This window comes from Lissotriton helveticus, chromosome 7, assembly GCF_964261635.1.
Source record: "Lissotriton helveticus chromosome 7, aLisHel1.1, whole genome shotgun sequence".
Classification (NCBI taxonomy): Eukaryota; Metazoa; Chordata; class Amphibia; order Caudata; family Salamandridae; genus Lissotriton; species Lissotriton helveticus.
In genome coordinates, this window is record NC_136068.1 from 1,952,967,140 (window position 1) to 1,952,981,980 (window position 14,841).

General features: G+C 47.6%; 1 protein-coding gene across 1 annotated transcript in view; it reads right to left on the bottom strand.

Annotated features, from left to right (window-relative positions):
• The window catches only part of LOC144770012 (butyrophilin subfamily 1 member A1-like), a 247,520-nt gene extending 235,554 nt beyond the window's left edge, over window positions 1–11,966 (bottom strand). Inside the window, exons 1-4 of the mRNA XM_078654205.1 lie at window positions 11,897–11,966; window positions 11,582–11,677; window positions 6,761–6,892; window positions 5,048–5,191 (exon numbers count right to left, since the gene is read on the bottom strand). Of these exons, the coding sequence (XP_078510331.1) occupies window positions 5,048–5,191; window positions 6,761–6,892; window positions 11,582–11,677; window positions 11,897–11,966 (442 nt within the window). The remainder of the gene's footprint in view (window positions 1–5,047; window positions 5,192–6,760; window positions 6,893–11,581; window positions 11,678–11,896) is intronic.
• Between the last annotated feature and the right edge of the window lie 2,875 nt (window positions 11,967–14,841).

Sequence of the window (14,841 nt, forward strand, 5' to 3'; positions counted from 1 at the left end):
ATCACTGTACGCTATTATACTCTACGCTATTCCACTGTACGACACTGAACACTACGCCACTCCACTCTACCCTATTACACTCCAATGTACACCACTTCACTGTACCACACTGCACTATATGACACTCCAGTCTACGGCACTCCACTGTACACTATTCCACTGTACTCCAATCCACTCTACACTGTATGCTATGGCACTGTACACAAATCCACTGTATGGTACTGTATGGTACTCCACTCTATACTATTTCACTCCACAACACTCCACTGTACTCCACACTACACTCTTACGCTGTACACAACTCCACTGTACACCACACCTCTCTAGCCTATTTAAGTGTGTGCAATACCACAATACACCACTCTACTGTATGGTATTCCGCTCTACCCCATTCTACTGTACGCTCCTCCGGTCTACTCCACTACATGCCACGCCAGTGTACGCTACTCGACTATCTGCGATTCCAGAGTATGATACTCCACTGTACTCCACACTACACTATTACCCTGTAAACGACTCAACTGTACACTACTACACTGTATGCCACTGCACTCAACCTCACTTCACTGTATGCCACTAGGCTGTACACCATTCCTAGCATGACACTTCACTGTACCGTACTACACTGTAAGCTACTCCACTGTATGCCAGTTCACTGTACTCCTCTCTATGCTATTCCACTCTATGCCATTGTAGTATCAATACCACTCAACTCTACAACATTACACTGTATGCAACTACACTCTACGCCACTCCACTATATGGTATTCACCTCAACCGCACTCCACTGCATGCCTCTCCACTATCTTATTCTCTCTTTGTATCAAAGATTTTATTTGTTTTAGACTGTCTATTTCGAACTACAATCATGTGTACATTTGTGGAATCTTAACTTGTGTAATAATGAATTTTGCACTGCTTTTATAGTTTTTATTAACCGAAATAAAGATATTTGACTGACTGACTGGCCTCTCCACTCTATTTCACTAGACTGTATGCCACTCTACTGTGCTACCCTAGTAAACGGTATTCCACTCTATGCCACTCCAGTGTACACCACTACACTGAAGTCCACTGTATGGTACAACACTCTACAACACTTCACAGTTCTCTATTACATTGTTTTCCAATCCACTGTGCGCTACTCAACTCTCAGCCATTTCAATGTACACCACTCTACTCTACAATACTCCATTCTATGCTATTCCATTGGACGCCACTATACTCTATGTCACTCAACTGTATGCTATTTGACTCTACCCCACTCCAAACTGTGCCACTCCAATGTAGCGTATTGAACTCAATGCTTTTTCACTTTATCCCTGTAACGGGGTCCCCCATGCGCACCCCGCTGTAGGGCGCGACCTGACCATATGTGACCCCCCCTCTTTTCTCCACAGCCCACGCAGTACTCGGAGTGGACCGGCCGGGACACCTACAGCTGTGACGAGGAGGACGTCTGGCCCTTTAACAAGACCGAAGGTGAAACCGAGGAGGAGGGGCCCAACAGGTGGATAAAAGGTGAAGACGCCCAACACCAGGTGTGTCTTTACACTGGAGGAGCGGTCAGTGAGGAGAAGAGCGGAGTGGCGGGAAGCAGCGAGGAAGAGCGGAGAAGAGGAGGACGAGTGAGCAGAGAAGAGGAGCGGCGAAGAGGAGGACGAGGCGACGGGGAGACCGAGTGGCGCAACTACAACAGGTGGATCAGCGAAGCCAGCCTCGCGGAAGAAGAGGAGAGGACGAATCGGGACTGGAGCTGGGAGCCGAACGCTGGGAGCATCCCGGACACCTCAACACAGACGGGCGGACCCGACGGGAGAGCCGAGGACGAACCGGGAACGCCTGGAGGCCAACACCACGATCCGCCCAGCCGTACGCCAGGAGGGGTACGGCTCGCAGAGGTGCGTAACCGCTTCCTGGGGTGGTTCACGAAAAGAGCTAGACGAATAACTTAAAGGGGGGGAGAGGCCAGAGGGTCGGGTCCCGGGTTACCTTCACTAGCACATTCCCTCCCCAGTGCTTTAGACTCACGTACCCGACGGGGTTCACATCACTGGGTGTTTCCCTCACAGCCCCTTCCCTGAGCCTACAGCGAAGTGCCTGTACCGCAGTACTGATACCCGCCTCTCCTTTCTTTTCCCTTCTTGGTGTCGGCGAGGGTGGACAGCACGGAGCCTCCAGAGCCCCACCGAAGGAGAAGCCCCGTCCGGAGGAGAGAGGAGGGAGTACTCCGGAAGAGCCGCACGGAGAGAAGTAGATCACCTCGACGAGCAGCAGTTCGCAGGACTTGTACTGATTCGTTGTTCGAACAATTAAAAACCGATATCACTAAAACACGTCTCCTGCCTTTTCCTGGTCCCGCTGTTACAATCCCCCTCTTGTGTACTCCACTGTATTCTATTCCAGTCTATGCCACTCCACTTCACCCAACTCCACTCTGCACTACTCAAATCTACTCCACTCTACCACACTCTATGACACTCAACGAAAGTCTATGCCACTCCACTGTACCAAACAATGATCCACTTTATAGCAGTCCAATCTACAACACTTTACTCTACTCTATGTAAATGGACATCACTCTAGTTTACTTTAGGCTGCTAAACAACACTTTACTATACTCGACCAAAGTCTACACAGCTCTCTCTGTGCCACTCCTCCTCACTTTACTCCACACAAATCTATCACATACTTCTCCACACCATTCTGTCATGGGGCTGAGCCTTGCCTTTACACTGTGTTAAGTTGACATGAGCTTATTAGAAGTTTAAATGACATTTTTCCTTTCTGCTACCTTTTTGCACACGGCACACATTATTATAAATGTTTAGAGTTGAGCAGAGTGTTTTGCTTCACACGAGAATGATATATTTTTCTATATTAGCAGACTTGCTTGGTAAGCTTTGTCTGAACAGTGAGTGCTGAGGCCTTCAAGGTTATTTCAACACAGTGGTTGTTGTTCGGACTGATCAGCGCACGTTCTAGACATAACATATATGCAGCTGTGGCCACCTCTGATTTTGGCGCATTACCTAATGCACTGCGTAGGCATGATCACACACTTGGAGAACATTAGCGTGCAGAGAGCTGGTGCAGAAACTGATGTGGTCCATTTCTGCTAGGACCAGAGGTATGGTGCCGCCCTTGTAATCCCAAGAGACCTTCTGTAGATATAAAATAACCTACTAGCAAGGGAGGGTGAGATATAGGTGTATTCTAGCCTGTTTCCATTAATCATCGTAGCATGCTTTCTCCCTTTGTATTTTATGGAATATTAACTATGCTGATAATCTTGTTGGTAATAATATGTCTGCTTGTATTAGCTAAGATACTGCGCATGAGAACAAGGCATTAGAAATCAATATTTCAACCTTGCACGTGTCTTCTTTTACTCCCTGTTTTGGAATGGTATGAGAGTATAACGAAAGAGTGTTCATGTGTTCCAAATTACCTGAGGTAATCTAAGTTCCATGTTCTGGGTTGTCTAATCATTGGTGTTATGGAAGAACCAATGAGACACTGATTGCTAGTCTGGTAGGGGATATTGGGTACTAATAAGCTTAGGCACACCCTAATTCACTGAGGTTCCAAGTCTCTACACACAGTTCTGTGTAGGAGCAAAATCCCTGCTACAATTCCACAGGATTTCACCGCTCTGCTCTACACCACTCCTCTCTAGAAAACTCTTTGATAATCAACTCTATCACACTTGATGCGATTCCCCCACCACACTGTAGCACACTTTACTCATCTCCACTCCACAACACTCTATTTCACTCTGTGCCTCTACACTATACTCCACTGTATGACACTTTCCAACAGAGTAACAAAAGACAGTTCACTCCACTGTATGCCATACCACCCCGCTCTCTGACACTTTACTACATGCTGTGCTACGACAGCGACTCTACTCCACTCCACACTACAACATAACACTACACAACTCCAATTGACTACACTTCTCTACAATCTACATACTCTACACCACTGTTCAACATTCCTCTCTACATTGCTGAACTCTACCACACTCTCCTTCACTCTTTTCATCTGTAATCTACAAAACTCTACTACATTGTATACCGCCCTACGACACTGTTCTCCAATGCAACCACATAAAGCCCGCTTTGCAACTCTATACTCAACTCTATCCAACAACACTCCACTGTAGAACACTCTACAAGACTTTCCAATGCTTTACAACACACGTCCACTGTACTGTATGACAAGCCACTAACATTTATGACAGTTTACTCAACTGTACACTACGCCACTGAACTGGTATATACGAGCCACTCACCTCTACGAGGCACCACTCCACTCTATCATATTTTAATTCATTGTACGCTATCCCACTATACTCTACTGTATTACGCTCTACAATATCCCACTCTAAAACACTACATTGTGCGACACAGTCCTCTGTATGGTACGAACCTCTACGTAATAACACTCCTCTCAATGAGATTGAACTCTATGATTTGAAAGACATTAAAATATCATTGAAATTTAAAGAAAAAAAACAAACGTTAAAGCTTAATTATAGCTAGGAAATCTTTATTTTTCCTATAAAAATCAATCAAATTGCACAATTAGAAATTACAAAGTTATAGTTATAACGTTCAATTGAATATAATCAAACTCTTTCAAAATATTGTAAGTAGCGCACCTCCAAACACACTCCTTCTAGCTCGCTTGCCAGACGACCCTAACTATAGTGTGATAGTACGGTGTATAGTTTACATAGTGACGGATAATTACCATATTACTTCTATTCTAATTTTGTTTATCCTGTGTCCATCTAATGGATGTCAGTGTTTACAAAAAGGCCAAGCAATGGTAATCCTGAAGTATATGCAGAGTATTTGTTCAGGGCTGTCCAAGAGCACAGGTGGTTTTCAATGTACGAAAGGCAGTGACCTGTAAGGTACATTCAAAACAAATAGTGTTCTGTTCCAGTCTTGTATTTAACATGTAAATATCCAGAACAACATGTATATTTATTCAAAAACAAATGTGTGTAGAAAGTTAAAAGGTACATTTCTCTCACCTCTGTGTAGACACAGAGTCTGTCTCAGATGAGGCTGTAAATCTCTCCATGGAGAGGAATCTTCTGTTCCAGGCTCATTCCTCACCCTGGGGCAGCTCTGTCCAGGGAGACGTCCTTGTCTGTCAGGAGGGTTGTACTGGGAATCTGGTACAGAGGAGGGAAGGACAGGTACAGAGAGACAGGGAGAGGGGGAGGGAGAGAGAGACAGGTACAGGGAGACAGGGAGAGGGGGAGGGAGGGACAGGTACAGAGAAATAGAGGGAGAGACAGGTACAGAGAGCCAGGAGGGGTGGGGACAGGTACAGTGAGAGGGAGAGAGGGAGAGACAGGGGCAACGAGATAGAGGAAAGGAGTTGGGAGTGACAGGTACAGAGAGAGGGAGGGTGAAGGGGGAGAGACAGGTACAGAGAGGATCCAGGGAGGAGGGAGAGGCAGGTACAAAGAAATAGAGGGAAGGAGTAGGAAGAGACATGTACAGAGAGGATCAGAGGGATATAGGGAGGGAAAAGCAGAGAAAGAAGAAAGAAAGGAAGCGAAAACGTGAGAGAGAAGGAGAGAAAGAGAGTAAAATAGATAAATGAATAAAGGAGAGGCAGGGAGTTGGCAGAGACAGTGGAAGCCAAGTGTAAAGTGGTTCATGCAACAAAGTGTTGAAATGTTTGTTGTGATCTGAGAGTGACTCCTCTTTGTGGCTCTGGCAGCAGAATATTGAGGAATAAATATTGTCTGACAGAGATATTGAGCCTTAAGAATCACACATTAGAGTCAGAAAATGTACACTCAGAGAGATTCACTTTTTGTAAATGATATTTTAGACACTATATTAAAGTCAGGCATTATTTTAGTCAATGACACTGACACACAACCCTCTGTGTGTTTGTGTCTCTGCTCAGCTGTGGATAGAAGTGCTGTCCACAGTAACACAAGAGCATCAGCAGGGCTGGAGGTACCACAGGCCAGGGAGGAAGGACTGTGAGGGGTGTGAGCTTGAACAGACTAGTACATACAACATGACATGCTAGGAACATATTTACATGTCAGAGTGTGAGGTGGAAGGGTGTGATGCAGGGGCGTACCTACCAAGCGCTGCAGCAGGTACAGTGGCACCGGGCCCAAGGCTGTGAGGGATCTGAGCTTGTACAGTCTACTACATACAACATGACATGTTAAGAACATATTTACATGTGAGTGTGTGAGGTGAAAGGGTGTGAGGCAGGGGCGTACCTACCAAGCATGCAGCAGGTGCAGTGGCACTGAGCCCCAGGGCTGTGAGGGGCCCCAAGGCTGTGAGGGGCCCCAGGGCTTTGAGGGGCCCCAGGGCTGTGAGGGGCCCCTTGCTGTGAGGGGCCCAGGGCTGTGAGGGGCCCCAGGGCAGTGATGGACCCAGGGCTGTGAGGGGCCCCGTGGCTGTGAGGGGCCCCAGGGCTGTGAGGGGCCCTCTGCTCTGCAACTGTAGCTGCTTCAGAGCTCTTGGCACCCTTGCTCCACCACTGGTGTGAGGCAGATATGTCCCTCGAGCTGCCCTCGGTAGTAGTAAGAAGCCTGCATTTACCACTACTACCCCAGACTGCGTCATCCCTGCGTCATCAACCCCCGCACTCACTTTCAGCATCTACTGTCCCAGAGTGACGTCACCAACATGGCAGAACCCTAACACACATGAACATGTCATGCACCATAACATGCAGAAACAAGAGATGAAAGGGTGTTTACCTGGATGGAGGCAGAGAGAGGTTTTCAGAATAGAGCGCAGAGGATTCTGGGAAGACCCTGGACCACCTCCAGCCTCATCTCTGAGACAAGCAGAGCTCTGCACCCTGGGGCTGTAGAAGACTGCTCTCTCCACTGCAGGGGGGGCAGGAGAGAGGGGGAGGAGAGGAAGGGAGAGAGAGGGAGAGGGAGAGAGTGAGTGAAGAGGGAGAAAGGAGGGAGAGGAGGGGCAGGGAGAGAGGAGAGGGAGTGGGGGAGAGAGAGCGAGAGAGGGAGAGAGAGAGAGAGAGAGAGAGGGAGGGAGAGGGAGAGAGGGGGAGAGAGAGAGAGAGAGAGAGAGAGAGGAGAGAGGGAGAGCGAGAGAGGGGAGACGGAGAGAGAGGGAGAGAGAGAGGGAGAAGGAGAGAGAGAGAGGGGAGAGGGAGAGAGAGGGAGAGGTAGCGAGAGAGAGAGAGAGAGAGAGAGAGAGAGAAGGAGAGGTAGAGAAAAAACAAAGAGGAGAGATTAAGTTATGTAGGAATGCACCATACTGCGCTGCATGACAAGGAAAGGGCGGGAATGCACTTGATGGAGCAGATTCCATCTGGAGTCAGGCATTGTTTATTTATGTGCTTCACACAGACTGCGTTTAAATTGCCGCACACATTTTGGTGCAAGGTTAACACCTTGGCTGCTATGACTTTTCCCCTCCTGTGCTGATTGATTGATAATCCCATTGTTCATGACAAGGTCAGCTCGTCATAAGCACAGCTCCAGCTCTGAGCTCGTCATGAGCATGGAAGGGGTTAAACACATGCACATGAAAAATATGAAAGTGAGGCCTAGTCAGTCTGAAATGCTTGTGCTGAATTAACATGTGTTTTTGCAGTGTAGAGAAAAGTGGTCTTTTTTAGCTTTTGAAGATTAATAGAATGTGTTTCTCTCCTTCCAGTTCATCCTTGTAATCTAAATTCACTATTTCTGTCTTAAGAGACTTTGGCTTGTTGCATATTTGAAAAAATATATATATATATATACTTCAGTTTATAACACCTCTTTTTATAATGTGTGTGAATTAACAAATGCACCAAACACTACACATGGGGCTCAATGCTTTATGCATGAAAAGCTATCTAAAACATTAAAGCATGTTGCTGTGTGCGCTGTATTAACTGTGTGCACTGTATTAACTGTGTGCGCTTTTAAAATTTACTCTAAATCATAATAATGCTATGTTGCACATTGCACATTTTTTTTTGTATGTTGTGCACAAATAATAGAAAAAGCTGCTTTAACCCATTTACTGCGGCCGTTATTTCGGTGCAGTGTGGGCGTTCCACAGAGTATGCGAGGCTGCGTCGGCCGTTGAACGTTTGCAGCACCAGCCAGGTAGTGCTCCGAACGTTCAACGTCCGACGGCAGCATCAATGGGGTTAAACTAATAGCTTGGCTAGGTAAACATTTATAAGGGGTATTAGTATAAGGGAGGGAAACATAATGGGCTGATTTACAAGAAATGAATACTCTTTTGTGTTTGTTTGTTTTGGGGCCTTACAAACATGGCTGCTTGCGAATCCATCAAGGCTGTGACTCCCATTAAAGAGAAGAGAGAATGCGTAGACTTTGTCAGTTTGCCTCAAAACCATGAAGGAGTCAAGGCCACTTTGAACTTTCCATTCTTGTGATTGTGCCAATGTACCAGTGTTAGTTAAAATATCCGTCCTGCTGCGATGTGGCAGGAAGGAGGAATTAGTATGTAACATTTTTCCTAGCAAATGTTGCAAACTTATTTATTTATTTATTGAAACATTTATATAGCGCGAACAAAGGGCATCTCTGCGCTGAAGTTTCTGCAGTGTATAACCATCAAGGGGAACTGAAGTTTTTATTGTTTAAACAGCCAGGTCTTAAGCTGTTTGCGAAACATCCAGAGAGAGGTACTCGATTTGATTGCAAGTGGAACAGTATTCCACAATTTCGGGGCAGCTACAAGGAATCTTCTATCACCCCACGCTACCGATTTGGTACCAGTAGTTCCTGTAAAGAGGATGAGCGTAACGTTCTCGCAGGACGGTAAGGGATAAGATTTTGGGTGAAGAAAGCAGGTCCGATATTATGTAAAGCTGTGTATACTAGGCAGAGGGACTTGAATTCGATCCTCTTTCTCACCGGTAACCAGTGCAGCTGTCTTATGGTAGCTGACACTGACTGGTATTTTGGAATGCGCCCAAGTAGCCTGGCCGCAGCATTCTGAATGATTTGCATTTTTTGAAGCACCTTCTCTTGGGCGCCCAAGAACAGAGCGTTGCAGTAATCTAAGGTGGATAAAACCAGGGAAGTGACCAGGGTTTTTCCAGCATTTTCAGGTAGGAAAGGCAAGATTTGTTTTATGAGCCGTAGTTTATGAAAAGCTGAATAGGAAATCTGATTTCCATGAGGTAGGAAGTTCAGGCGGTTATCAAACACCACCCCTAAGATCCCCACCGAGACCAGGAAGACGGTCACCCAGGCCCTCGTCACCAGCCGCCTGGACTACGGCAACTCCCTCTACCCTGGAACCACCGCCAAACTTCAGAAGAGACCCCAGCGGATCCAGAACGCCTCAGCACGACTCATCCTGGACATCTCCCGTCGCAGCCACATCTCCGGACACCTGAGAGACCTGCACTGGCTCCCGGTCAACAAGAGAATCACCTTCCGACTCTTCACCCACGCACACAAGGCCCTCCACAACCAAGGCCCAGGATACCTCAACAGCCGCCTCAACTTCTACGCTCCCACACGCCAGCTTCGATCGACCGGCCACGCCCTCGCCGCCGTCCCCCGCATCCGATGAGCCACCACAGGAGGAAGGTCCTTCTCCTACCTGGCCGCCAAGACCTGGAACTCCCTCCTGACCCACCTCCGCCGGACCCAGGACCACCTCGCCTTCAGGAAGCAACTCAAGACCTGGCTGTTCGAGCAGTAGCGGACCCCCCCCTAGCGCCTTGAGACCCTCCGGGTGAGTAGTGCGCTCTATAAATGCTATGATTGATTGATTTTGACTGATATTTTGTGCCACATTTTCTTTTCTATATGTGCTGCTTAAATGCAGACTGTAATATGTTCTGTATTAATGCTATTTTTCCTGTTTTCCAAATTCTGTAACCTGATTGAAATTTTACTAATGAATAAAGGGTCAGAGAAAAAAAACTTGACTTTTGACTAGAAAATAAAACCCTTTAAAATACTCAACAAATCTCTTCATTGGCTTAAATAATAATTGCATTTTTGACTGTTCATGATCATTGAAAGTCTCCTGAAGGCAATACATGGTATCAAGGGCCCAACACCTTTTCAGCAGTAAATAGACGTAGCATGAGGGTTTTGCATTGAGAAATTACCAGAAGAAATTACCACTGCATCCCACTGTACTGCGCTGCGTGACAGGGCAAGGATAGGAATGCACCGGACTGCGCTGCGTGACGGGGAAAGGGCGGGAATGCACCGTACTGCACTGCATGACGGGGAAAGGCCAGGAATGCACCGTAGTGCGCTGCGTGACAGGGAAAGGCCAGGAATGCACCGTACTGCGCTGCGTGACAGGGAAAGGACAGGAATGCACAGTACTGGGCTGCGTGACAGGGAAAGGGCAGGAATGCACTGTACTGCGCTGTGTGACAGGGAAAGGGCAGGAATGCACCGTACTGCGCTGCGTGACAGGGAAAGGGCAGGAATGCAGCGTACTGCGCTGCATGACAGGGAAAGGACAGGAATGCACCGTACTGCGCTGCGTGGCAGGGCAAGGACAGGAATGCACCGTACTGCGCTGCGTGACAGGAAAAGGGTGGGAATGCACAGTACTGGGCTGCGTGACAGGGAAAGGGCAGGAATGCACCGTACTGCCGTGCGTGACAGGGAAAGGGTGGGAATGCACCGTATAGCGCTGCGTGACAGGGAAAGGGCAGGAATGCACCGTACTGCGCTGCATGACGGGGAAAGGCCAGGAATGCACCGTACTGCGCTGCGTGACAGGGCAAGGACAGGAATGGACCGTACTGCGCTGCATGATCGGGAAAGGACAGGAATGCTCTGTATTTACAATAATAATAATGTTTTTTCAAAGTTTTCTTGGGATTGGTGAACCCCAAATCTCCTAGTTGTGGGTGAGGCTTGTTTGATACACAACAAAGGTGTTGTCCAACTTCATGAGTGACACTTCATAACCTTGGTCTGTTTAGCAAACTTAGTTGAACAAATATGTTCTTAGACAAATCATTTCATGAACGACTGTGCACCTATTTCAGTCACTTGGAGTCAGTGCAGGTATGTACAGCACATTTAATCAACAAAGGCTCTTCACAGTAACACTTCCTAACGCATTATCATCCATCGCTGACCGGGGAGCCCCCTTCAGGAGCCTTACGTCACTCGCAACATCAGAACACTTAACAATAATAATAATAACCATCATCCTAATCACCATCAACATCATCGCCCTCATCAGCATCATCATCATCATAATCACCATCATTATCATCTCCCTCATCAGCATCATCATCATCATAATCACCATCAATATCATCTCCCTCATCCCCTCATCAGCATCATCATTATCATCATCATAATCACCATCTTCATCATCCAGCAGAATGCACATATTAAATAATTTTTAAGACACATCGTTGAATGAGACATTACTGCTGAGGACGACGAACACCTCCTCACTGTAATTCTGTGGTTACAATGTAGAGTCAGGAGCTTCTATTTCTTTTCATCTGTGGTTTTACTAATCATGTCTGAGGCAGAGAAGGCCGTGCCACGGGTGGTCTTAGGGTGTCTGAAAGTCCACTCCACACTTCTTACCCAGACGGTAGAGCACGATGTTTATGAATACGTTGACTGCAATCATCACTCCCAGGGTTATCGCCTGCCTCCGTAGACGAGGGATCTCCTGGCCACCTAGAGAGGAAATCACAGAATCCGGTGTTTAACTTTACATGTGGGAATGGATTACCTGCCTGTAGCTGGAGTACAATATCACAGAACAGACGGTAATATCCTCAGGTAATGTGTGCCAAGTCACTCCAATGACTATCAGTGTGTGCCAAGACTGGTCACTGAGTCTCAGTGTGTACTAAGACTGGTCACTGAGTCTCAGTGTGTGACAAAACTAGTCACTGAGTCTCCGTGTGTGCCAGGACTGGTCACTGAGGCTCTGTGTGTGCCGAGACTGGTCATCGAGTCTCATTTTGTGCCAAGACTGGTCACAGAATCTCAGTGTGTGTCAAGATTTGTAACTGAGTCTTGGTGTATAACAAGACTGGTCTCTGAGTCTCGGTGTGTGCCAAGACTGGCCACTGAGTCTCGATGTGTGCCAAGACTGGTCACTGAATCTCAGTTTTGCCAAGTCTGGTCACTGAGTCTTGGTGTATGCCAAGACTGGTCACTAAGTCTCAGTGTGTTCCAAGACAGGTCACTGAGGGCCTGATTCACAAAGGGCAACCACACATGTGGCGGGGTCCCAACAGTCCTGCAGGAGTCTCCACACTCAGGGCAGAATCTCTGCAATGAGAATTCTCATAACAGAGATTCCGCCCCAAGTGCGTAGACTCCCTCAAGACTGCAGGTCCTCCACCACAAGCGCTGAGGCCCTTTATGAATCAAGCCTCACGTCTCAGTGAGTACGAAGGCTGCTCATTGAGTCTCTGTATGTGCAAAGACTGCTCGCTGAATCTTAGTGTGTGCCAAGATTAAAAGTGCCTCTCCTTATCTGCTGAGATTGACCACCGGCTCTCAGTTTGCCAAGATTGAACAATGAATCTTACTGAGCACCCAGGAAGATCAGTGTGTATTGGTGACTGAACCTCAGTGTTTACCAGGCCTGGAAGATGGTTTCAGTTTGATGCACGATAGGTCAGTGACTCAGTGTTTCTACAGAGACTGGCTAGTGACCCTCGGTGTGTGCAGTGACTTAACTGAAACTTCTTGACTAGCACTTACTGCATGTACCAATTCAGCATTATCCCTCACTGTGTGTGCTGGTTATGGACCGCCACTTACTGCATATATTCGACTGGACTGTGGGTCAATTAGTGTACCATTTGTGGACTGTGGGTCGGAGTGTGTGAGCCAAGGCGATGCCAAAGTTCGACTCTGCTTATAAATAGGTTCAAAGTTTTAACACTGAATCTCAGTTGGTGCAGAGGCTGACCAGAAACTTTGGTAGTATTCAAAGTTGGAAAATGTCTGTTTGTTTGTATGTCTGTGTCAATGCTGACCATAGCCTCTCAGTGTGTGTCAGAGCTGACCATAGCCTCTCAGGGCGTGTCAATGCTGACCATAGCCTCTCAGTGTGTGTCAGAGCTGACCATAGCCTCTCAGTATGTGTCAATGCTGACCATAGCCTCTCAGTGTGTGTCAATGCTGACCATAGCCTCAGTGTGTGTCTGTGCTGACCATAGCCTCTCAGTGTGTGTCAGAGCTGACCATAGTCTCTCAGTGTGTGTCAGAGTGGACCATAGCCTGTCAGTGGGTGTCAGTGCAGACCATAGCCTCTCAGTGTGTGTCAATGCTGATCATAGCCTCTCAGTGTGTGTCAATGCTGACCATAGCCTCTCAGTGCGTGTCAGTGCTGACCATAGCCTCCTGGTGTCTGTCAGTGCTGACCATAGCCTTTTATTATGTGTCAGTGCTGACCATAGCCTCTGGGTGTGTGTCAATGCTGACCATAGCCTCTCAGTGTGTGTAGGTGCTGACCATAGCCTCAGTGTGTGTCCGTGCTGACCATAGCCTCTCAGTTTGTGTCAGAGCTGACCATAGCCTCTCAGTGTGTGTCAGAGTGGATCATAGCCTCTCAGTGTGTGTCAATGCTGACCATAGCCTCTCAGTGTGTGTCAATGCTGACCATACCCTCTCAGTGTGTGTCAATGCTGATCATAGCCTCTCAGTGTGTGTCAGTGCTGACCGTAGCCTCTTGGTGTCTGTCAGTGCTGACCAGAGCCTTTGATTGTGTGTCAGTGCTTACCATAGCCTCTGGGTGTGTGTCAATGCTGACCATAGCCTCTCAGTGTGTGTCAGTGCTGACCATAGCCTTGGAGTGTGTGTCAGTGTGTATAGGGGTGGCGGATTTTGCGTAATCGCGTTATGCAAATTTCCTCAAAATGGTGAAAAATCTCTGCGAATACGTGGAATTGCTTATTCGTGATGCTGTTTTACTGGTTGCAATCTCTATTTGTGTGCTTGGGGGAAATATTTCGCAAACACGCATTTGAAAACGGAACAAGCAAGAAGTTGCGAAACGCAGAATTCTGGGTAATTTCGCATTCTCCGTGGAACGCAAAATTACCCATATTCCTCAAGCGAAACGGATTTTACTGCCCAGGCCTACTGCTGACCATAGCCTCTCGGTGTGTGTCAGTGCTGACCATAGCCTCTCAGTGTGTCAGTGCTGACCATAGCCTCTCGGTGTGTGTCAGTGCTGACCATAGCCTCTCGGTGTGTGTCCTTGCTGACCAAACCCTTTCGGTGTGTGTCTGTACTGACCTTAGCCTCTAGGTGTGTTTCCGTGCTGACCATAGCCTCTCGGTGTGTGTCCTTGCTGACCAAACCCTTTCGGTGTGTGTCCGTACTGACCATACCCTCTCGGTGTGTGTCCGTGCTGACCATAGCCCCTCGGTGTGTGTCAGTGTTGACCATAGGCTCTCGGTGTGTGTTAATGCTGACCATTGCTCTCGGTGTGTGTCAATGCTGACCATCGCCTCTCAGTGTATGTCAGTGCTGACCATAGCCTCTCAGTGTGTGTCAGAGCTGATGTTGAATCTTAGTGTGTGTCAGTGCTGACCATAGCCTCTCAGTGTGTGTCAGTGCTGGCCATAGCCTCTCGGTGTGTGTCAGTGCTGACCATAGCCTTTGGTGTGTGTCAGTGCTGACCATAGCGTCTCGGTGTGTGTCAGTGCTGACCATAGCCTCTCAGTTCGTGTCAGTGCTGACCCTAGGCCTACTGTGAGTGTCAATGTTGACCATAGCCTCTCAGTCTGTGTCAGTGCTGACCATAGAATTTCAGTCTGTGTCAGTGCTGACCATAGAATTTCAGTGTGTGGTAATGCTGACCATAGCCTCTCAGT